The sequence below is a fragment of the Cavia porcellus genome, unplaced genomic scaffold, assembly GCF_034190915.1.
Source record: "Cavia porcellus strain 051 isolate PalLab524CR breed Dunkin Hartley unplaced genomic scaffold, mCavPor4.1 scaffold_27, whole genome shotgun sequence".
In the NCBI taxonomy this organism is placed as follows: Eukaryota; Metazoa; Chordata; class Mammalia; order Rodentia; family Caviidae; genus Cavia; species Cavia porcellus.
In genome coordinates this window covers 50871991-50895957 of record NW_026947510.1, presented here as the reverse complement: position 1 = coordinate 50895957, position 23967 = coordinate 50871991, and the positions used below count along the sequence as shown (strand labels likewise).

The 23967-nt window shown below is 37.4% G+C and overlaps 1 protein-coding gene across 3 annotated transcripts in view; it reads left to right on the top strand.

The window, feature by feature from the left end:
* The window catches only part of Itpr2 (inositol 1,4,5-trisphosphate receptor type 2), a 424566-nt gene that overhangs the window by 14535 nt on the left and 386064 nt on the right, over positions 1-23967 (top strand). For all 3 annotated transcript variants that reach the window (XR_010043892.1, XM_063238415.1, XM_063238414.1), the window contains exon 2: positions 16034-16104. Coding sequence is in view for 2 of the 3 variants with exons in the window: in XM_063238415.1 (XP_063094485.1) it covers positions 16034-16104 (71 nt within the window). In the remaining variant the exon portion in view is untranslated. The remainder of the gene's footprint in view (positions 1-16033; positions 16105-23967) is intronic.

Sequence of the window (23967 nt, the reverse complement as noted above, 5' to 3'; positions counted from 1 at the left end):
TTCATTTCGCATGAAGTTAAGACTTTTGGGTCAGACAAATCTGGTTTCAAATTGTGGCTCCACTTATTTTCATAGTGTGACCTTCAGAAATTATTTAATACTGAACACACCAATTTTCTTATTTGTTAAGTGGCATTATTGCTTACTTTCTAGTACTGTAATCAGATTATGGCATTAAACATATATAAAACAGTAAACACGAGGTTTATAATAGGTGGACACTGTTACTCTAATGTTGTTATAGCTGAAAAATCAGCATGAATCATTTTTTGAAAGCTTAGTTGAGTTTATATTGCCTGGATGTTAGAAGTTCTACTCTGTAAGGTTTATAAAATTTCATAGTACAACAGTTTTTATAAGCTGATGTTTGTTTAGTAGGCTGTTCAAAGGCACACACCTTATCTAGTATTTATTTTGGTTTTGGTCTCTTTTTTTTCCTTTGATAATGCATGTTACTAAACTGCAAGTACTCATGTTTATCTTTTATTTCTGGTTTTGATGTACATTATCCTTTTGATGTATTGCAAACACCTGGAGTATACCAACATTAATAACTTGGCATTGCTTCATTTGTGTTTTCCTTGACTACCGTTTTCAAGTTTGTTACATTTTCAAACCAATTTTTAAGTGTTAGTATTTCTTCCCTAATATAACATAGTAATAAAAGGAAACAATTTTGTTTTATTTATTGAAACAAAAGCATTTGTTTACGAGCCAATAGAACAGTTTTTGCTTAAGTTTCCATGGCACAGCTGGTGCTGCTGTCTGTTCTCTGAGCTTTCTTATTGGCCAAGAATAATTATGACTGAATTTATGTGAATTAGCAAAAATATTTAAATGGCTTGGATAAGTAGCTATATTACAATAAACTTGTTTAGGAAACCTTTCTTGAAGTTCTTTTTTTTTTAATCAAAGTTTTAATACTTGCTAATCAAATTGTAATACTTCTCTTGGAATCCTAATGACTGTTAGACAAAATTATAGGATTTGAAAAGGTATAGAAAGCTTCTTATGGGGCTGGGGATTTAGCTCAGCGGCATAAGCGCCTGCCTTGCAAGCAGGTAGTCGTTAGTTCGATCCCTGGTACTGATAAAAAGGAAAAAGACAAAAAAAAAAAAAAAAAGCTTCTTATTCCTCTTCCTTAGATCTATCTAACTAATGAATAAAAAATATTGAGACCTTAACCTTTTTTTTTAGTTACCCATAAAAGATTTTCCTCTTGGTGTAACAGCTATGTTCACAAAGTATAGGAGAACCTTTGAAAATTCTTTAAAATGAAAGTATTACTTTTAACTCCTCTTTTGAAAACTTCTTTACATGACAATATTTCTTGTTCCTAACATAAATTCCTTATGATCAGACTTACTCTAATTGGCCAGTTCTAGGCACACTGGAGTTACTTGTGACGGGAATGAGCTTGAAGAGTGTCACACTGCTGAACACCAGAGGGAACCGGGGTAGCTGAAGACACTGACTTTTATTAGGATTTTAATTGCCAGAATCAGAAAATGCAATTTAAACAATTTTCAGTCCAAATGAGGACTTTGCGACTTGGGTAACCAGAAACATCTTGGCATCACTGGATCGTGCTGTACCATATGTATTTGTCTCAGCTAGGTAGGTGGCTGTCTTGGTGGTATCAGGTTTGCTATTGGCTTGTTCCTTAAACCTGGCCTCTTACACCCCGCGCTTGAGAGAGCACCCACTATCCTTAAAGTCTAACATGCACAGTCCTACAGTTCTGTCTGTTGCAGAGGGGAGATAATGGTCTCGTGTTTCAGTTAAGCATGTGGCCTAGGTCACAGAGTGATGACATCGTGTCCCGAGTGGAAAGAGAGAGCTTGTGCCCATTCTTTAGCCAGAAGGAGAGGCAGAGGGGGCTGCGCAGGCAGAGACAACACAGGTCCACTGTGACCTCCGAGGATCACCCTGTGCTTGATGAAGTTGCATTTCCTAGGCCCTCAAAAACAGGATTTAAACCTCTGAAGCCCTTAACTATTTGGCTACTTACATGGACTGTTGTCATTTCCAGGCTTTATTCTAGGGCTGCTTCAGATGGAGTTCACTTCCTGATGAGAAGGCAAATTGCCTGAGTGCTTTCTCATGTCCCCTCCAGGCCTGCGTAGACTGGTCCGCACTTTCCTTTGGCTTCAGCTAGTAAGACAGGGATTCCAGGGAAATTGAGGGCAGGAGGAATGATGAGGGGTCAGAAAGGGAAGACAGCAGTTTGCTGTAGCTGAATTACATCTCAATCATGTAGATGCTAAATTGCAAAAGGGAGGGGAATTTATGGAAACAAACTTCTTAAAAATAAGCACATTTATTCATGAGCACAGAACTTTGATAAATGAATCGCATTCATGACAGCATCTTTATTTGAAACTGTTTCTCACAATGAGCTTAATTGTGAATGGTTTTGCTTTTTTAGACAACTTTTGTTTGGACAAAAGTCTAATTTGTGGCATAATAGTGGTGCTTTATGTGTATAAACTAACACGTATTAATTATTATAATGGATACGAACACAAAGCAGTAATATTGTATAAGCCGGGTTGAACATTTTCCAAATTTTAAGTTTAAATTTTAAAATAGAAAACTAATTAATTTAGATCTCAAGAATTAGGATAGTTTGTGCTAAAATACTTCTAATTAAAAATTTGTTCTGTATAAAATTAATTCATATTGTGCTTGAACTAAACTTAAATCATAATTCATAGTTAATGCATAATATATAATATTCAAAAAGGTGATCTTCGTATAATCTTATTGAAAACTCAAAAGTCAGTATTTTCAATTCATTTTTAAAAATTTTAGTATATTTTTCGTTTCTGTCGTAAATGTTTAAAAGTCAGATTCCTGTTGATCTTTGAAAACATTGGTTAGTTATAACATGACTATATAGAAATTATATATCACTTCCAAGTTGGTCTCAAATCATTGAATAAATAGATACTTGATAATGATTCTTTAAAGGTCATGTGGATTATGGAAAGAGTTGTTCAGGAACTTTGTTCTGAATTGTATTCTGTCCTGAAGAAGTTCTGAGATCTTGGAAAAATTATTTAACTTTAAATTGGGAACATTGATATTATGTGTATATATTTCCCAGTGGGCCCCAGAGGTTATGTGTATTTGACAATTGAAAAAATTAATGCTAGATTTTTAAAAATGATTAAATCATGCAGAGGTCACCTACACTTATTTTATTAACCAGAGTTGAATCATATTACACATCTTAAGATCAATGGCTTATTTTTCCAAATTTCTATAATTTAAAAGAAAGAAAATATTTCATACCAACAGTGATACAAATAAAAAGGGATAGTTTCATAACCCATATTTCTTAGCTTTACATTTATTGATGAAGGAACACATTTGGAAAGCAAATTATTTTAGTCTTATGAACAATTAAATGTCTTGTTTGGTGGTCCTTTTAAAATCTGGTCACTGCCTGCAGCTGCGCAGGTCAGTCCTGATATTTGGAGTGTTAGTAGACATTCTTTATTACCCTTTTTTCAGCTTGAAACGTAAGACAGAAGATGAGCCATGGCTTTAAACTTTGTGGATTATTTAAAAGAAACCTAAAAAAAAACCCTACCAAAACCAAACAACAAATAAACAAACATCCCCCTCCATCTGTTACAGCTGCTGCTTCAAACTGCAGCGTTCTAAGACAGTCAAACGGTGAAAGACTAAGTCCAGGAAATGTAACATAAGTGAGGGAAAAATGAAACATTTCCTATTACATCCTTTCTATTCCTTAAAAAAAAAAGTCCTTAAAAAAAAAAAAAAAAAAAGAAAGAAAGGAAGAAAGAAAGAAAGAAAGCTTTTGCTACCTAGTGAGCCTTTAAGCAAGGCTTGGACTGCTCCTGCAGGGAATCTGGCCCTGTCACAGCTCTGACTGCCGGCCAAGTGTTGGAATTTAGATTTTACAGGGAAGAAGGCTTTGATGGGTGTGAAAGGGAGGCTGAGTGTCCCGCGGTGCTGTGCTGAGCAGAGGAGGAGGAAAAAGGGTTCTCCCCACTCTTTGGTCACGGGGAAAATGGCACATCCTTACTTCATGGATTTTTACATGCACAGAAAAATTCGGTGATTTAGGAGAATGAATAAAAAGAGAATAGGAGGTGTCATTTCACTAATTTAACGCTGAAATATATGTGGAGCACTATGAAAAGAAAAATTGAGGTTTTGGGTGACTTTTTACTATAGGGATTGTGCATGATAGGAATAAGGTGGTTTTATTGGTTATACTAAATCTCAATCTAGAGTAAATTTATAAATCCTGTGCCTTTCACAGACCTGAACTCAGACAGGACTGTAGAAAAAGTGAAGTGAGATTGGGAGGTTTCCTTGTCCTTTTTGACTAAGGATAATTCTGACTTATTCTGGCAAGAGATAGCGTGATCTTCCATGCATGTGGCTTTCAATGACATAACCCTTAGTCTGCAATCTAGAAACAACACACAACTGAGGAAGTTTGTTTCATAATGGATTTATTTTTCCGTGTAATTTATAATCATGACTGATATTATGACTTAATATGCAAAGTTAAACCTTTTTAAAGAAACTGAAATCTATATTGATTTATGGAGTGAGAGTATTAAGCAAATCTACATTTGTTGCTATTTAAGAATATAGCATCTCCAGGGATATAAGGAAATTAGAGGTTTGTCCATTACATGATTAAAAGTTTGGTTAGAAACCAACACATCAGCCAGGCATGGTGGTGCACAGCTGTACCCCAGCACTTAAGAGGCTGAGGCAGGAAGATCACTGTGAGTTCAGGGCCAGCGTGGGCTACACAAACTGAGTTCAAGGCTAGCCTGAACTATATAGTGAAACCCTGCCTAAAAACAAACCAAACAAACAACCACCCCCCCCCCCCCCCGCCAAAAACCCCCAACACATCAGTAAGGCTAATGAGCTCTAAACGCAGTTGTTCAAAAGGACAGTTTAAAAATAGTTTGGGTACCTTTAACATAAAATGATTTTAATGGTTGACTTTGTAAGAGAGAATAAGACGCAGACAGTTATAAAATAGGGAGAGCACGTGCCTTAGAAAGGTAGGTTTTAGGAGCAAAGTGACTGTTGGTGACATCGTTTTTTCTTCTTTTTTTTTTCTTCTCTGGAGAACAGGAAGCTCATACCATTTTGGAGGGAATTAGGAAAATGTTGCCAGCATGTCAAAAGAGATTGTTCCTAGGGAACTATCTGACAGAGAGAAAGTAGTGTGTATCTGAAGAATATGAATTAGTGAATTATTTGGAAGGGGTTAAAAAAAGTAGTGTCCGTTTGATTATTTCAGTTCCGTTCTACAGGATGGTAAGAGGTTGAAAAATAGGTTGTTTTACACTGAAAAGGAACCTACTTTTGGTTCTCTAGGAGTACCCAGGATTAAAGCCATGAATCTCATGCTTACCAGAATCTTAGATGGGAAAATGGTGATCGTCAAACTGCAGTTTAGGCATCTCTGGAGGAGTTGTTTTTTGAATAAGGGAAAGCAGTGGTCCTCATTTTGGGTTTTTAAAATTTTTTTTATTTACAGAGGAATCTGATCAGAATCAGCTTGGAAGAAAACCATTTAGTAAATGCAAGATTGCTTTTCTTCTGAGTTCAGGAGACCCAAGAGTGAAACAGAGACATTCTAGCTTATAACTTCAGAGAAAATTGGCCTCTAGAGTGAGATTCTCACCACCCACTCAAATGCAGAGGTGGAGGAGGGCATAAGGTGCGAGGAGATGATGACTTTACAAAGACTTTATCTTTGTGAAATTATTTTCCTGCAGCAGAGATGATGGTTATTAATAATTATTGGGCTAATTAGGCATGGTGGAGCACACCTGTAATCCCAGACTCTGGGAGGCTGAGCCGGGAGGATTGCTGTAAATTTGAAGCTACAATAAGCCTGGGCTACAAAATGAGCTCAAGACCAGCCTGAACTTCAGAGTGAGACCTTGTCTCAAAAAGACCAAGCAAGCAAACAAACCCCCCAACCAAAACACAGCCTCCCTCAAAAACATCCCAAGAGGATCACAAGTTTGAGCCCAACCTTAGTGACTTAGTGAAATCCTATTAAAAAAAACAAAAACAAGAGGTGGGGAGACATGAAGCTGGTTGCAGAGGCCCTGAGTTCATTCTCCAGCACCCCACCTGCAAGGTTAGATGTGCGCCACAAGCAGGATTTAAGGGGAGGAGAGGAAGCTCTGTTTGAACATGAGGGAGGTTCTGTTTTATCATCTGCTCCTGTTTAAGTCCTTAATTAAAGTGCTAATATTTGTGATACTCTCTAAAGAAAACGGTATTTCTGTGCAGTGCTCATTGAGTAGAATGGGACTCCTTTGAACATAACTTTATGCTAAGGTTAAAGAGTTAAATTTCCTTAAGAATTTTAAGATCTCTTGACCCCAAGGTATGGTTATAGCCTCTTTGCATTCTTTTTCTTAATCTTTCCTGGGGTCATACATCTCTTTGAGATGCTGGGAAAATTTATGTTGCAACTTTCCATAAATATGAACAAATAATATTTTACATACATTTGAGTGTCTTTGAATTTCCCTGAAGTCTACTTATTGGGCACAAGCTTAGGAGTGCTTGTATTAACATGCAATAGTAATTCTTACAAATGGAAAGTCTAGATTTAGCTTGTGGTGTACACTGCTCATTGGTTCCATGCCTAGGACAGTGCCTAGTTTATAACTAACACTCAGTAAATATTTATTGAATGAGCGAGTCATTGACAAAATGCATACTTATCTTTTTTCGGTATGTAGCTAGCCTGGCTTTTTTGCTTTTTTATGCTGTATCAGTTCTTTACAGCTCTGTGATCTCCATGGCTACATGTACTTTTGTTGCAAGGGACAAGAATCCGAGCGAAACAGAGGCTTGTTGGTTTGCATTGCTGGGGAAACCCAAGAGGAGGTTCGACTTAAGGGCTCAGTGGACGACAAAAGGATTTTATCTCTTTCTCATTTCTTTCCTTCTGCTACGCTTTGTTCCCTGGCAGATGTTTTTTCATCCATAGTTGAAAAAATGGTTTCTGGGCCGTCCCATCTTCCCCAATGCTTTATCTTAGAAGCAGGTGGACCCTGCATGCTCCTTGTTTCCTCCATTATTTCTTGCATTGTTCAGACTGCTCCTGGAAAGGCAGTTTGGCTCTGCATGGGTGAAGGGCTGTCTTCTGGACCAACCTCCCTGTGTGGCTGATGGGAGACAGAGGAGGGGCCCTGGTCTCGTAGTCTCTCTTGGGTGTGGAGCTGTCCCATTGCTGGGCCTTAACATGTCATGTGATGAGGCAAAAGCAGGAAAGGGGCAAACTCAAAAGTAACAGACGTGCTGTTGTTTACAGTTGGTTTAATTTGAAGTTGATATGTTGCTCTCGAGACATCAGCAGATCCTCTAAATATCCGTGAGTACCTGGGTTTCTGGATATCACAGAAGGCACAGGACTACTCACTCAAAGGAAAGACTTCTATATTTCTTGCAAAATTTCTATGAATTAGGAGAGTAAATACCAACACTTGTGCAAAGGAAAAACTGTGAACACTCTAGGAATCCCGTAGAATTAATCCTGGAGCATGCTGTCTTCAGATTTACCGTATGTGACGGAATTGGCTTCGTGCCTGCCCCTTGGTGCCTGCGGCAGGACACTGGCAGGACACTGGCATGGACTCAAGCCCTGCTTGGCAGGGCTTGTAAATGAAAGCAGTGCAAGTTGATTTTGGGTGGAGAAGGATACCTTAAAGTGAATGAGCATTGTTGAATTATTTTTTCTATGTACTTTTAAAAATAGAAGCTAGTCAACATCAGTGACTTAAGATCTCAAGTTACAACTTCAATTGCTTTTTCTGTGACTGTATATATCATTGGCATTAATTTGTTAGTAGTGCATTCATTGTTTTGCTTTAAATAGAAGAGAAATTTTTTTTTTCTTTTTCTTTTTTTTTGGTACTGGGGATCGAACTCATGACCTTGTGCTTGGCAGGTGGGTGCTGTGTCACTGAGCTATATCGCTGGCCTATTTTTTCTACAACCATCGTGCATATTTTAGAAAAATATTCTTAGGATGATTTAAATACACTTGAGCCTTTAAGGTACATTTTGATAAATTGAGATGATTGCAGTGATTTAAATACCACATTATTTAAATCATAATAATTTAAATTCTGTTCAGGTCATTGTGAGCTCTGGTTAAACTGGAGACTCTTAGGTTTTAGATGTAGGGCTAACTTTTGAATCATAGGTCTCCAGTGTGTTGGGGTCTTTGTCCTGAACTTTTCATGTTTAGTTACTAAAAAGCGCATCTATTTGAAATATTTTCACAGCATTATGCTTTTTGGTTGTCCTCTAAATCTTAATTGAAGAGACTGGTTAGAATCATGTGCGGTACCTGACACACAGCAGGTGGTTAATTACATTTGTTTAAGGAGAAGATGAATCTAAATTAACCCAGCACACGGAGCTTCCTGCACAGCTGGCGCTCTTTTTGTCTTCCAAGGTCTTTTTTTTTTCTTCTGTGTCATATTTTCTCCTATCTGCATAAAATCTCCCAGCAAGAAGTTGAATAGATTCTGATCTACTGAATTAAAAAGGCGACTGTTAAACGTTTACATTGTGCCAGGCACAATCTAATTCTTTTGCCTCTGAAATACGTAACTGCACCCAATTTACTGTAATAGCCCCCCCCAACGGGTAATTCTCTCAAGCCACTTGTCCTAGCACTTGCAGAAACAATAACCAAGAGAACTGAGAACAATTAAGATAGAATTTTTTGAGTTCTCACCCTAAAACTATTTTTCTCCAACGTGCATGACAATTATTTACTCCAGTAAGGCTATTGCTGTTTAGATGAAAGACATATATAGGATTAACTTTACTGTTCTTCCCTGTATTACTGTGCTAATTCCAAAATAATCTCTGCTTCATCTTGTTTTGATTTTGTTTTTGTTTTGGTACTGAGGATCTTGAGGTTGCTAAGCACAAACTCTACCCTAAGCTACTCCTCCCTAGACCAATTTCATTTTAATCAATCTTATTTGTGTACTTCTAAGATATACAAATATGATGTTATAGGATACAGACTGATAGCAAAAGGTTACTAGCATAAGACAATTAACATAGGTATCATGTCAGTTGCTTGTTTTTATTTGTTTGTATCGGTAGCAAGAGCAGCTAACAATTTACCTTTCAAATGAAAATGTTTCTTACACAAGGAAGGGGTGGGGACGGGAAGAGTCCTGTAGCACCTGGCTTTCCAGTGCTTGATTCTGATCTTCTCTCTGCTCATTGATCTCCTTATGCTGTCAGCCCTATGAACTCCTTTGCAGGTCCTGGCAATACGCCTGACATGGACCGGCTGTGGGGCTTTGCACCCACTGTTCTCTCTGCCTGGAGCACAGGTCTTCTAGGTGTCTCCTGAGGTCTTTTACCTCTTCTGTGTAATTTATGATTTACTCTGTGTCTCTTCCTCATTCTCCCATTGCGAGAGTGCTGGTTTGGCTTGCTCTTACACAATGATGGGTAAATGATAGTTGCTCAGTAAATATTTGTGGAATGAAGGAATTTCTCTATGAAGAGGCTTCAATTCATTTTCTCTATGATGATTACCTTATTAACTTCTTTCAATAATTAAGTGGTGATAATAAATACCACTGATGGTGAAAATGGTGACAGTTAATCATTATTTAGTATTTGCTTTATGGTGGGCACTTATAATAAAGAACATTAATGATGCGATGATAATGATGGCTATTCATTATTGGGCATTTTGCATGATCAGTTTGTTAATTTTCAAACCAACCCTATAATAATACTATTATAATCTCAATTTTCTAGTTAGGCATTTCCCCAGGGTCTTACATTTGGTATGGAAAAAACAAAATTGTATACTAAAAATCTTAAAAAGAAGACTATAATGTTAAATTCATATTTGACTTCTGTCCCGTTTTGCCATATGTATCACTTTAGGAATTTTTTCTTTTAGTTATGATGATCTCTGTTTGAAGGATAGGAGTTTAGAAATAGTGATACTTGGATACTCTTACATTTACATATGCCTTTCTTAGGACTAATTACAAATTCTGCTTTAAGTGTGCTATCATTTCTGCCTCCAGGGATTGGAAAAAAGTTAATCTAGAAACAAAGGATATAATTTGATTTAATGTATGTATACGTAGCTCTTTTCGATCACCGGATTTTTCTGTTTTTATTTTCTTCCTTAGTTGGCTCTGCCATCAGAGATAATTGGATTGCTTCCATTATTTTTGGGTTCACTCCATTCCAAAAGCTGTTCTCTGTCTGCTCTTTAAATAAGATTCTCTAGAAATGGATTATCTGTCATTCCAGCTACAACTAGACGATGCTAGTACCACAGATAAATCTGGGATTATTTTCTTTGTGTGCAGAAATGGTTTAAAAGAAGGCCGTATGTCCATTGATTTCTTCTATATCAATTACAGGTGTGACCTTTGAATGAGAACTGCACGTTTAAAAAAACTCGTATTTATTCACAATGAGCCATTGTCAATTAAATGCCGGAAGTTTTGTCTCTGAAGAAATTATGTAAGAATGGGAAGTTGTTTCGTTTTTAGTGCTTCCCTTTTCTGAGAGTTCTTAGAAACATCCTAGTTACTGATTGACTCAAGAATAAGAGTCATCTGCTTGGAGTTTTAACAAGGTAACTTTAAACTCTCCAACTTTCTGGAAACAGGAATCTAGTTTCTCATGCTGTAATGATAGTGGGAATTGATCATAGTTGCCAGAGGTTTTTCTGGCTGGGGGACTTCCCATGCCAACTATTTTCTCTTAGGAATATTTTTCTTTTATGTCCGATCAGTGAGGAAGTAGCCGTTGGTTCTCACGTTCATACTTTTTGAAGAAGATAACATAAAGAAAGAGGGAACTGCGGCATCTGAAGATTTCAAGGCAAAGAAATGTTTTTGGATAACTACTGTTCTATTTTGTTCTGTTCTGTTCTGCCTTGAGCTCTTGCTGCCTGGATTATTTCTGGAGCTTATTTAGTGATACACTTCGAGAGTATATAATTAAATGTTACTGTACGGTTTGCTCAGGGGATAATCCAAGAATGAATAGTTGTATCATTATTGCCTATTTACTTCATTTTTCTGTCCTGTGATTTGGCTGCTATATCATTTTGTCACTTGCAATTTATTTTCTCCACTTCTATGATCCATTAATGTATAAATTCCCCATTCAACAGTTATATTTTGGGCGCGTACTACGGGCCAGTCATTGTACAGGGCAGTGAGCATCTAAAGAGTAAATAAAGCTATAAAAGGCTCTCACTTCTTGTTGGAGACATGTAGTTAGAGGTACAGTGCAATAACGTCAAAGCTTGAAGTGTGGTTCTGTAAGGTAATAACATGTCAAGTACGGTGGGATTGGAGAAGGGCATTCAACCTGTGGAGGGCAGGTGAGCGTGGAGTTTGTAGTTAATGAAAGTTCAGTATAAACCAAAAAGAAATTTTTAAAAAAAATCCCAAACCTGTAAATTATAGATTTTTCTTTATAAATGGAGTAGGGATAGGAAAACCACATAATTTACATAGTAAAGGTAGTTGGTATATTAAAGTATTGCATATGCCTGAAATAATAGATTTTCTCCAGTTGTTGAGTTTTACATGCTTCTATTAGAAATCGCGTGTTTAGATTTCAAAGCATATAGTCTTACTAAATTTTTTCTGTTTGCCCTATCAGTAATTGAAAAGGATGTTGAAATCTCCTACTGTGATAATGTATTTGTTAATTTCTCCCCATAGTTTTGTAAATTTTGTTTTATATATTTTGAGGGTTTTTTTTATTTCAAAGAGGAAAAAGAATAACAGAACAATCAAGAAGGAAACAAATAAGCAAACAACAGCAAAAGCAAAATGACAACAACAACAAAGAACAATAGCTATCTAGGTTTTCAACACAAGATGATAGGATTTTAACGGTGGTTGTTATATTGCATACTGTTATCATCAAAAGAGTTGCTCAAGTTACCAGATACAGGAATAAAACAAAACAGTAAAGTGGAACAAAACACTGGAGTTCAAAAATAAGACAGAAGGAAATCCCCACAATTGCTATAATGCATATTGTTAGCCTCCAAATAGATGCTCAAACTACCAGCTTTAGGCCTGCAAAGTCTATCAAACAATGCAAGCATTAAGTTATGATTATTATTATTTTTACTTCAGTTGCTATCATCTCAATGTGACTTCCTGCAAATCAGCCCATTGGTTATGGGGGCAGGGTAGGGGGGTGGTGGGTTGCTCCCTTCTCTCCCAGCCTGCACACCACCTGGCTTACAGGAAGGTGTGGTTTGGCTTCTTGATTCTCTTCCTGTTCCCCATGGTGGCTGCCCTTGGTTGAGAGTTTTTTAAACATATAAATTTAGAATATTCATACTTTCTTAGGGAATGAAATACTTCTCATTATGTAGCAGCTTTCTTTATCTCAAATAAAGCTTTTATTTTTTCCTCTCAAAAACTATTTTTCTACTATTATCACCACTACCATGCCATTCTTTTTTTTTAGTTTTTCCCTACAGTGTCTTTTTCTGACCTTTTGCTGTAGGTATGACTTTCGTAAATGGCATATAACTTGGGTCTTTTTCATCCAATGGAAAATTTATCTTTTAGATGATGTTAAATTTTTTAAAAAATGAAGTTTATTATGATTTTGTGCAAAGAACTTCATAGCCATTTTCCAATATATATATTGGAAAATATACTTCCAAGAGATATATTTTATATATATTTCTATCTATTATATATATATATATATATATATATAATAACTTAATGCTTGTATATATATATGCTCTGAATCCCTAATGCAAATAAATGCAAGTAAAACTATAATGGAATATACCTCATTCCTGATAGATTAGCTATTACCAGAAATATTTGTTACCAAGAGATAACAAATATTGATGGCAAGGGTGTGGAGCAAAGGGAACTCATGTTATCCCTACTGGTGGGCATGTAAATTAGTATAGCTATCATGGAAAACACAGAGGTTCCTCAAAAACTTAAAAATAGAACTACCATATGATATGGAAATCCACACTTCAGGTATTGAAATGAAGCCAATATGTCAAAAAAGACATTCACATTGCTGTGTTTATAGTGTTGACAACAGCCAACAAATATGCAGACAAAGGAAGTGTCTATTGATGAATGTATAATGAAATGCAGTTTATACACACGCACACACACGCGTGCGCTTGGGTATGCACGCACGCAGTGGAATGCCATTCAACATTGAAAAAGGAAGGAAGTCTTGTCATTTGTAACAGCATGAATGAGCCTGAAGGGCATTGCGCTGAGTGAAATAAGCCAGGCACAGAAAACCAACTACTGCATGATCCCCTTCGTATTCGGAATCTAGAAAAGTTGATTCCTAGAAACATCAAATGATAGTTGCTAGAGACCGGCAGACAGGCGTGGGGGGAAATACGGTGATGCTGCTCAACAGATAGAAAAATTTCTGTTGGATAGGATGAATTTTCTGGCAACCTAATCTATAGTATGGTGACGACACTTAATAATAATGTTTCCTTCAGTTGAAAATTGCTGAGAGTAAACTTTTAAATGGTCTTACCATAAAATGTAATGGTAAGTAAGATTAGATTGATCAAATCATTCTATAATGTACACAGATATCAAAGCATCAGGTTGTACAAATAAATACGTATGACTTGTCAGTTGTACCCTATAAGAGCTGGAACGGGAGACATTTTTACTATGTATACTCAATGAACTGTTAAGTTAATTGATATTTGAGTGTGGTACATGGTAAATACACTGACTTTGGAGGTAGATAGTCAAAAAGAGAGAGCTGAGAGACATTCCAGAAGTCAATGCAAGGATTGCGGTCAGAATCTTACCTGACTTTCTTTAGCATCAATGATTGTAGTTGTCTTACGACTGATTAATACCCTGTGATTCTTCATTCCTCTGCTTCTTTCTATTCTCTTTAAAACTGGTTCTAGTTCTGTAAGTCTATAAGATGAAATGATTGCTTTTGTGATTTTCACAGAAGTTTTGTGTAGAAGGAATAGGATTAATTCTTACAGCTGAAGTCATTTCTTAAGTATTATGGTTTTAATGGGACTCTCAGTAATTGAGAATAGACACAAATGTTTGCCTACATGCGCTAAGATCTGATTTTAGCTTTGGTTCCCATTTTCTTATGTTCACTAGCACATGGGGTGCCACCTGGTGACATTCAGTGGGAGCCAGTACATCTATGGGATGGTTAGGCACGGTGTCAGTGTTGCTTACTCTGTATTTTTTTATATGCTATAAACAGGACTGCTTTTTTGTCATCATATTTTGAATTCTTAAAATGTCATGTCCTATTATAAAGGCTGACCTTCCCCTCATAGAATCTTAATTTAAGTATGATATGATATTCTTAGGACTGCTTGAAGCCTTTCAGAATGATGTAAACAAACTGAATTTGGACATTGTGGAGTTTGGGGTTTGCTTTCTCTTGACCCAGTGTGACTTCCTGTTTCTAAGAAAACTGCTTCTGAAGACTCTTAAAAGGAATTTCTTGCATGCCTGGCAACTCTTATAAAACCACATTTTAGTCAACTGGCAGGAATGAAGTACATATTAAAAAAGTAAGAAAGATTGGTATTGCTTGACCAAGTTAGCATTTTGTTTTGTGGAAATTAAATCCCATAGAAAAGTCTGGTGATTTAGGAAGTATTTATCTCTGGTCATTAGATAAACTGGGAACTAAAAGTTTCATTCTGACTTGGTTAGTCATCCTTGTTCGAAGAGTTTATTCTGTGCTGGAGCTGATGTATGCTAGAAAGTCAGGTAAATACTTTAAAAAAGGGAAGTTGCCATTGTGTCTCCATTCAGATGAATTCACATACAAGTAACTAATTCAGATACAATTCACAGTATTCTGGAAAAACCACCAGTTATCCCCAACACTTATTCCACGGAGAGATGAGTTTGTGAGTCTTTGGTAGCTAGATTTTTTTCTCTTTGAACATGAGATTCATGTCTTCTGATTCTCGGTTCACAGATTCAGCTTTTCCCTCTTGGACCATGAGTTTTCTTAAATATTTTAACAGGTATTCAGCATGGGTTTTCTAACTGCAAAGGTAATTCATTCATTTGACTAATATTTATGGAACACCTGTTATATACGAGGCCTTCTAGAAGCAGAGGGTGATGGAGAATAAGTCAGAGAAGGTTCTTGATTGTTTTTAAGTCAACTAAGTCCTTCCTTAAGGACTGACTATAAGCCAGAAATGTTAAGAATAAGAAATCATTTCATCTTCCTAACAATTCTGTAACGTAGGTCCTCTTGCCCTTGTTTTTTGGGAGTAAAGGAGTCCAGAAGTCACTTAGATAGTGTGTGGCTGAGCAGAATGTGAATGTAGGCTGAATTTACAGTGTCACCTACTTCACTGACACTCCATACGCCTGATCTCATAAACTTACACATTCTTTATCACGCACTGGTGGGGTGCAGAGAGAAAGGAAAAGAGAAACTGGATAATGCAACCATTCAAAATTCTGTTGTATTCCATTCTTGTATGCATATTTCTATGTGTATTTATAGAGATGTGTGTGTTATGGGAATATTATATTTTGAGCTGTTTATGTTCACTCTGGACGCCTGTGCCTGTAGTTAAGCATATGCGATCATGATATCTTACAGATCGGTTAATGCTTATTTTCACGGCATGTTTTAAACCTTTGAAAGACTTGTGCGTTTCATTCGGTAGAATTTTAAGTAGTTGTGCAGTGTTCCATGGTTATCTCTGTCGCGATTTATCTAACTAGTTTCCTACACTTAGCAATGCTTCCTATTTTTTTCAGGTTCATAATCCTGGCTTTAATGAACATCCCTACAGCCAGGTTTTTTTGATCAGTGTATGATTTTTAAAGTTTCTTAGTGAAGAATGGTACTAAAACTCCTTGTAAATGTTTATATGATGTCCTCGTGCAAGCCGTGCTTTATGAATATGATGATGTTAACAACGTAAACATGCTTCTTTCAGGTTAGTGGATGACAGATGCGTGGTACATCCAGAGGCCGGGGATCTTGCCAACCCTCCCAAGAAGTTCAGAGGTAAGGAATAAACATTTTTAAAAAATCACGTGACCTATGAGGGCAGGTTACTTTCGTATCTTAAAATAATGTTACAGCTTTATTGAGCATCTGTCTGTTGAAAGGAAATCTTGGTAGCTAACTGTGAAACATGATGTTTTAAGTGAGCAAACAGTGAAATAATATTTACATCTTTCTGTGGCAGTTGTATTACCAGCATTCTAGTGCTTCAATGTCAGCTCATTAATTTGTCTTTGAAAACTCTTCAGGAGAATGACAGTGGTACGTTAGCTTGGTTTTTAAAATAGCATCCTGAATGGTGTGTAATCATTAATAATTGCCTTACAACTCCTCTCTAAGTGTAATTTTAGAAGTAGCTTCATCATCGCCTTAGAAAAATTGGTCATAGTAGGAGATGGATTAAGCCCAGCTGCTACAAATGACAGGTGAATACGATCTGCAGAGAATCACAGAAAATTAAAACCAGTAATTAAAATCTTGCCAGAATCAATTTAATAATTTGCATATACTTATAGTAACAAATGGAATTTAAAGTAGCATTCATCTTGAATACTCAGCATGCATTCATTCTCATGGAGTTGGGAAAACAGCTTTAATAAAGATGAAACAGCTGGAGAGGGTTGAAGGGATTCCACAGAGCCTTATGTGCAAGTCTAGATCGTTGCACTAACATTTGATAAGTAGTTCCTATGTTTTAATCTCTGTGATGGGTGCTTTATATCCAGTATCCCTTTATAAGGATATTTTATTTTCTACTAAACTCAGACCCTTTCAGACAGTAAAAGCCATAATCAGCATGCTTTGAATTAAACTCATCACTTTGGATAAAGAATCTAAACTTTGGGCTGGGGATTTAGCTCAGCGGCATAAGCGCCTGCCTTGCAAGCAGGCAGTCGTGAGTTCGATCCCTGGTACCGATAAAAAAAAAAAAAAAAGAATCTAAACTTTTCCTAAGGTGGAGAAAGCATTAAACAGGCTTTGGGAGATAAATGACCTACTGGAAACTCTCATGAAGAAGCTCCCCTACCCATGGGCAAATGAGGCTTTCTTGCCAGGGAGGTTTGGACTGAGGATGGACTGACAGTAAAACTAGCACAGAGATCCTGGCAGCACTCAAGAAGACCCTGATGCAACTATGCAATAGACGTGTGTAAAATAATTTAAGTGATAGAAGAGGGTAGAGAAACCTTAATGGAAGGGCGGGTAGAACGCATAAAGGATGGGTTGACGTTAAAAAGCAGACATTAGTGGGTTATATGATGCCGAGGAGAGAATTAGTGCTCCTTAGGAGATCTGAGGAACTCACCTAGAACAAAGAAGGAAAAGGTGTCTAAGCATGGTGGTACATGTGTCATTGCGGTACTCTGGGAGGTTAAGATGGGAGGCTTGCAAGTTCAAGCCTAGCCTGGGCAATGTTGTGACTTAGCAAGACACTAAATCATACTAAAATAAAAAGGTCTGAGGACATAGCTAAGTGTGAACGCCCTGAGTTGTAAAACTATTGTAAAAATGATGGTTAACTTGGGGCTGGGGATTTAGCTCAGGGGCATAAGCGCCTGCCTTGCAAGCAGGCAGTCGTGAGTTCGATCCCTGGTACCAAGAAAAACGAAAAAGACAAAAAAAAAAGATAACTTATCATAGACAGGCATATTGTATTTCTGTTAAACTTACAAAGGGTGATTGAATGATGCACTGAATGTTTAAATTCTAAAAAGTTAGAGTGAAAAACATATCACCAACAATGTGCATTTGAAGCAAAGGATGAGTATTTTTGGAGGCATTAATGGCATCGTGTCTTTTACTGTAATGCATTTTTACATTTAAACAGTCACTGAATTTTATCATCACTCCTCATTGGCCAGTTGTTGGTGACGATTTCTATTAAATAAAGACATTACGGTGTGTCCTTACCCCATTTTACTCACCAGATCTGCCACTGTACAACTGGCTCTTTCCCAAAGTCAGAATGACTATGAAAGGTAAATGTTTTGAATCAATTCAAAACATTCAGATGGTCATGATGGTGCAACTAAAGAGATTCATGAAAGATGCAATCAGTATGTTTAAAGAAGGGGGAGAACCATGAGGGGAATTAATGGCAATGTATCTTTTAAAATAATAAATTTTTAAAAAATTTGAATGTTCACCATAGTTTTTTATCACACTTTATATTTGACTTCACTTTTATGTTATAATGTCTTCCAGGACAAGGTTTTATTTTATTATTTTTATGTTTCTCAGGCATATAGCTTTTTTTGCTATTGGGAATCAAACTCATGACTGAAGCTTGCCAGACAGGCACTATGCTGCCAAGCTATATCCCTGGCTCTCAAGCATGCAACTTTATTCCCACTGTAGCCGTTTGATACTTCTAGATGAACAGGCAGACTTCCCCTGGAATCATGTGACAAAATATTTTTCTTCAGGTGCCCCAGATTTCACTGCCAGGAACCTAGGAAGCCTTGTTCCTCCGTTGATCAGCATGGTTTAATTTTTCCAAGGATAAACATTTAGGGATTGTGGCTACCTTACCTCTTTTCTTCTTCCCCAGCAAAGTAAACTGTTTTTAAGTGCAAAGCTTATTTTGGAGAATGGGAGGGAATCCTGGGGTAACAGCACTATACTCAAGACGTAAATCTAGTCAGATATGTGGTCTCATATTATTCAGTGGGCACCGGTTCAAAGCATGAGTCACGCAGGAGCTCCATCCTTGGGCTGAAACACTGGCTTTTTCTGTAATCTAATGCTTCAGGTCATTGTCCTCGCTAGTTTGTTCTCATTTTCTGCTTCTAGTTTAAGACTAACCTATTTATCTTACTCCTTTTATCACTGGAAGAAGGGGTGGGTCTTTCCTATGAGATAATCAGGCTCTCTCTTGTCTGAAAGCTTACTTCTTCAAGATTCATTGGCCCCCATCCCGCCAGAGCTGGGAAGAGAATTCCCGGGTTGGAATGTCCCAAATTCCTTATCCTTTTGTGTACCTTTTTCTGCCCAGTGTTTGCCTTTTAAAAAGACCATTTTCTGCGTGAATGTATTTCCCGTGATCCCTTCAGCTGTTAAAGTCATTGCTGTTCATGGAACGGCCTCCCAGAATCCCCATCCAGGTGTTTCCAGACTCTTCTGCCAAGTTTCCAGTGTGCTATTCCTTATTGTTAATTTTTAGGTAACGCCAAGAAACAATAGTCCACCAGCGGTTCAGGTACAGCTGCTCTTGCCTTGGCTGGGCACGTGGGTACTCTCTATTTTAAAAGACTTTTGGTTTTCATATGTACGCTATTTTTTTGTTCAAGTGAATTCTATCATTTTACTGCTTTTGGGCAATTATAAGTAAATGTAGCACAACTCCTCTAACTTTTGGAATGAGACACCCAAGCCCCAGAGAAGGTTGAAATGATTTTCCCCAAATACACACAGCTGTGAGAGAGCATTTTCTCAACTGTGACCTAACTGCCTCATTTACTGACACAGGAAACTATATCCTAACAAGTAAACAACTTCCAAAGGGTTACTGAAAACCTAGGGCACAGCTATGTTTTCAGTAGAAATCACACAATGAGAACATTATTAACGGAAACGCATTGGATTGATCTTAAGAAACAAAAATACCTTTAGTGACCAAATATTCCCTTCTTTTAAAATGTAAACTTAAAAGTCTGGAATAATCTTGGATATTCAGAAGAGTTATAAAGGCAGTACAGAGTTACCCTCTACCTGTTCAGTGCATATTTTCATGTAACCATAGGACGTTCACCAAAACTCAGAAATTGACCAGTTGTGCATTAACTTGAGATAATTCCAGACTGCATTTGGATTTTCCCAGATTTTATACCTCTTCAGGATCTCATGTTGCATTTGGTCATCATGTCTTCTGCCTCTTCTCTGCTCTGTGACCCTTTTTCAGTGTTTTCTGTTTTTTTGACCTTGATGCTTTTGAAGAGTACAGGCCAGGTATTTTACAGGCTGTCCCTTGATGGATGTTTTTCTTATGAGTAGGCTGGGGTTAAGGATTTCGGTAGCAGACCACAGAGGCTAACTGCCCTTTCTTCATTGTATCAGGAGTTATATAACTGGAATATGATTCATCACTAGTTTTATTTAACCTTCTTCACTCACAATCAATTATGGCAGTTATTTGAGTTTGTGTTGTGTTCTTTTGGTTTTTATTTTTCTTTCCTAGATCCTTTGTGTACTTCTCCATTTTCCAGAAAACCTTTCTCTAAGTATAGCTCTTTCTAAAACTCTTTCTTTGCATATTGATACGTGTGCCTTTCCATTAAGAGGAGAATCTGATATAAATCAAAGTGCAAGAGGTTTCTTTGTCCTTCTCCAACCACAAGGTCAACAAAACAGAAGCAACAGAGAAACCAGAGTGCCAGTCCTCAGGTGGGTCAAGGGAAGAGAAGACAGCCTGTTCTTTTGGTTGATTAGTTTCTCTCCAGGGTATGGGCTATTTGGCCTGGAAAGTTCCAACTCTGAGATGTTTTTACTGTTCTGGAGATTAGAAGCATCGGTCAGTCAAGCACTTCACCATTGAGCTATACGCTCAGCCCTTTTTTTATTTTTAAAGTTACCCAGGCTGGCCTCAAACATAGGATGCTCTTACCTCAGCCTCCAGAGTTGCTGGGAATACAGGCATGGTGTGGCTGGGAATACCATGCCTGACTTCTGTAATCATTTGACACTTGAGAATTTCCTGATCCACCAAGCCTCACACCAGGGCCACTTTTATGGCACACAGCAGTTCATTTTGATGTAATAAATCAAAATGCTTCGGGAATCAGAACTAAAATAATTTATTTTCTGTGCAATGCCAAAGCAGGTAGTAAAAATCAGGGATCTGGAGGAAGGATTAACAAGATCATTTCTTGAATCCAATTCCTTCTCTTCAGGTAACTTGGGGAAGTCACTTTGAAGTTACGCCTTCACTTACGGAGGTAACACACTGAGATGAAAGGGTTTTTGCTGGGCAGTTGCTGTGATTTTTGTGTAGTTGAGTATGTCAGTATCTTCTAACACACTAATTCTTCACTAGGAGCCTGTTATAAATACTTCCTCCACCACCTTAACAACTGCTATGTTGGATTTCCTCAGGTTTGGCATTAGTGTAATTTAAAAAATGAAAACAAACTATTCTAGACTTGAAATCAACTAACATTTATTGAATATTAGGTATATGATTCGCTGTGCTTAGGACTTCCTATGAAAAGGAATAATTATTTAGCCAACATAATCATTGTATAAGCTAGGAATTGTTGCTTCTCCAGTTTTATAGTTGAGAAAGTTAGGTTTGGTTATGCAACCCTCTTTCAGGTTACTGAATTTGCTAGTGGCAGAACTGAAATTTAAACCAAGTTTTATGACTCTAAAGCAGTTTGTTTTTAACCACTAAACATATTATCTTTTCAGTTATGCCCATCTATAAATTCTGGTCCTATAAAGCCACGTAGATTAAATCTAATCTTTTACACAGTAAAGTATTTGTTTAGAATGATCACGTTCCCACAGATCTTTTTCTTCTGCAGTCTCTTTTTTTGGTTTTGTTCTGTTGTTTTGTTTTCTTTTACCTGTTATCAGCTACAAATCATTAGAAATTTCTGTCGTGTTCCCCCTACTACCTTGTTTCTTTTTGATGAAGCTCCTGTTTGTCAGTTTAACTCCTGCAAGTGTAGAAAGAACTAAACAGAACTGTGGAGTTTGTTCTGATGAGAACCTCTCTCATTTTTAGAGGTCATGTTTGCACCCTAAGATCCTTGATCAGTATTTCTTCATTCACCCAAGTTCTTAGTTACCCCGAATTCCCAGTGTAAACAATTTGCAGCTCACAGGACTTTAGACAATGGATGTACAAGACAAGACCTATATGATTTCTGTCAAAAACTTTGAAAGTCTTCCGTTGCATGTTAATAGTGCTGTCTAGTTCCTGGGTAGTATGGCAGGTCATCAGGCTTAGTAACCCTTTACTGCTAATCCTGTTACTAAACTCTTCAGAGGCGTGAAACTTGGATAGTAGGTTTTGCTCTTCTCACTGAAGTTTCCGAGGAGGGCCAAAAGGTGTCACGGAAACTGATTACTTTGCCTCCTACCTGCTCCTTTTGAACTAGTCAGAATGCAAAAGTGCTTGTACTTTAAAATAGTTTCATTGGAGAGGAGGTCTTGTGGATCTGAGTGATGAAAGAGGATCACGTTGAAAGGCTCATAATTGCTGTTGAAAGCAGCACTTACACAATTAATTGTGTGTCTAAAACATGAGTGACCTGAATTTTTATGATTGATTGGTGGCTTTGATTATGAGATTGAATTCTCTCCCTGAAGATTCAGAAGTAACAGATGTGGTGCCCATAGGTCAGTGGGGTGGGAACAACGCTGTAGCCCCTTCCCTTTTGAGTTGTAGGAGTAGGGCCACTTTTCATGAGCTGTGGGCTCATGTGCGCAAGCTTCCTCCTCGTGTGCGTATGAAGTAAGTTGTCTAAGTTTCTCTTCAGTACTGAGTAAATATCCTTTTCCTGTGAGCATTGTAATAGCCAAGACTACTTGTTCCAAGAATGGAAAATCTTAAATATTGAAATTTTGAACTCAGAGTGCAGTAATGGCCTTTCACATGTCACTTCAGAGTCGCATTTTATAAATGTACGTGCCACACTTCAGAGAAGTAAAGAACATGTTCAAGGTCACACCGCCACGAGGTAGGAAGGTGGCTTGATGGAAGCTGGTGGTCTTTAATGCTAAAAGATCGTGGATATGATCTGCAGATGTACAGCACATACGGGATGTGCAGCACATACGGGATGTGCAGTGTAGCCTGTGAACTATTGTTGTGGTCCGGATGAGTCAGAAATAAATGCTCCTTTTGTGGAATTTATAAGAGGGGGATAAGATGTGCATGTAAATAATTGTAACTTAAGGTAGAAAGTAATAAGGGCTAAAAAGTGTGGTAAAGTTATGGTGGAAGAATGAACTTTTTGCTTTCCTGTGTTGAGTAATGAGGAAAGAATCTCAGCTAAGATAGCCTTTGGCCTGAGAGATTTATACCTGTGAGGAAGGATCTGAGCTTCTTCAGCCCAAGGTGCACTTTTCATGAAGCGAGGGTAATCATCAGTGTGCAAAGCTATGTTTCATTTCTTCTTTATATTGTAAATGGAAATGCTTGGTATTCTTTGGATTCTTATACTGAGATAAAAACACCAAGTCATTATCCCAGTAAATTTGATTTTTTGCAAGATGGTAGCCAAGTAAGAAAATGTTAACTGAAGGTGACCAAAGGCATTCTACTGCTACTACTATTAATAATTAATAATTATTTAGCCCATATTATATGATTTTCTGGCTGATTCATATTTTATTAATCTATTTAATCACTATGCAGCCCTATGAGAAATATATTAATATTTAAATATGATTATCTCTCTGTGTCAGAGAAGGCCCTCTAATGGAATTTTTTTTAAAAACTTCCCAAACACAATGTGTTGTGTAAGTAGAAGTTTATTTCTCTTTCACTTGGTAGTCTCTAGGTGCTTGGTCAATCTCAACACAGAGGTTCAAAGCTGCTCCAGCAGTCCAAAGCTCCTCCCCTCCCTGTCAGTGGGCTATGAAGAATCCAGGGAAAGTAGGTTCTTTTTGCACCTGAAATTTCGTACACCACTTCCACTCGTAGTTCACAGTCATATGGTGTACTGGATTCAATGGCGGCTAGCAAAACACTTTCTAGCTGAGGCACAGAAATGTGAAATAGCACGACTGGCTTATGGTATGGCTTTGAGCATGCTCAAAGCTTAAGAAATCTGGAAGACTGGCCGGATCCAGGCACCTAACAGTCTTGTGTGCTGTGCTGAAACATTTGATCTTTACTTTGAAGGCCCTGGGGCT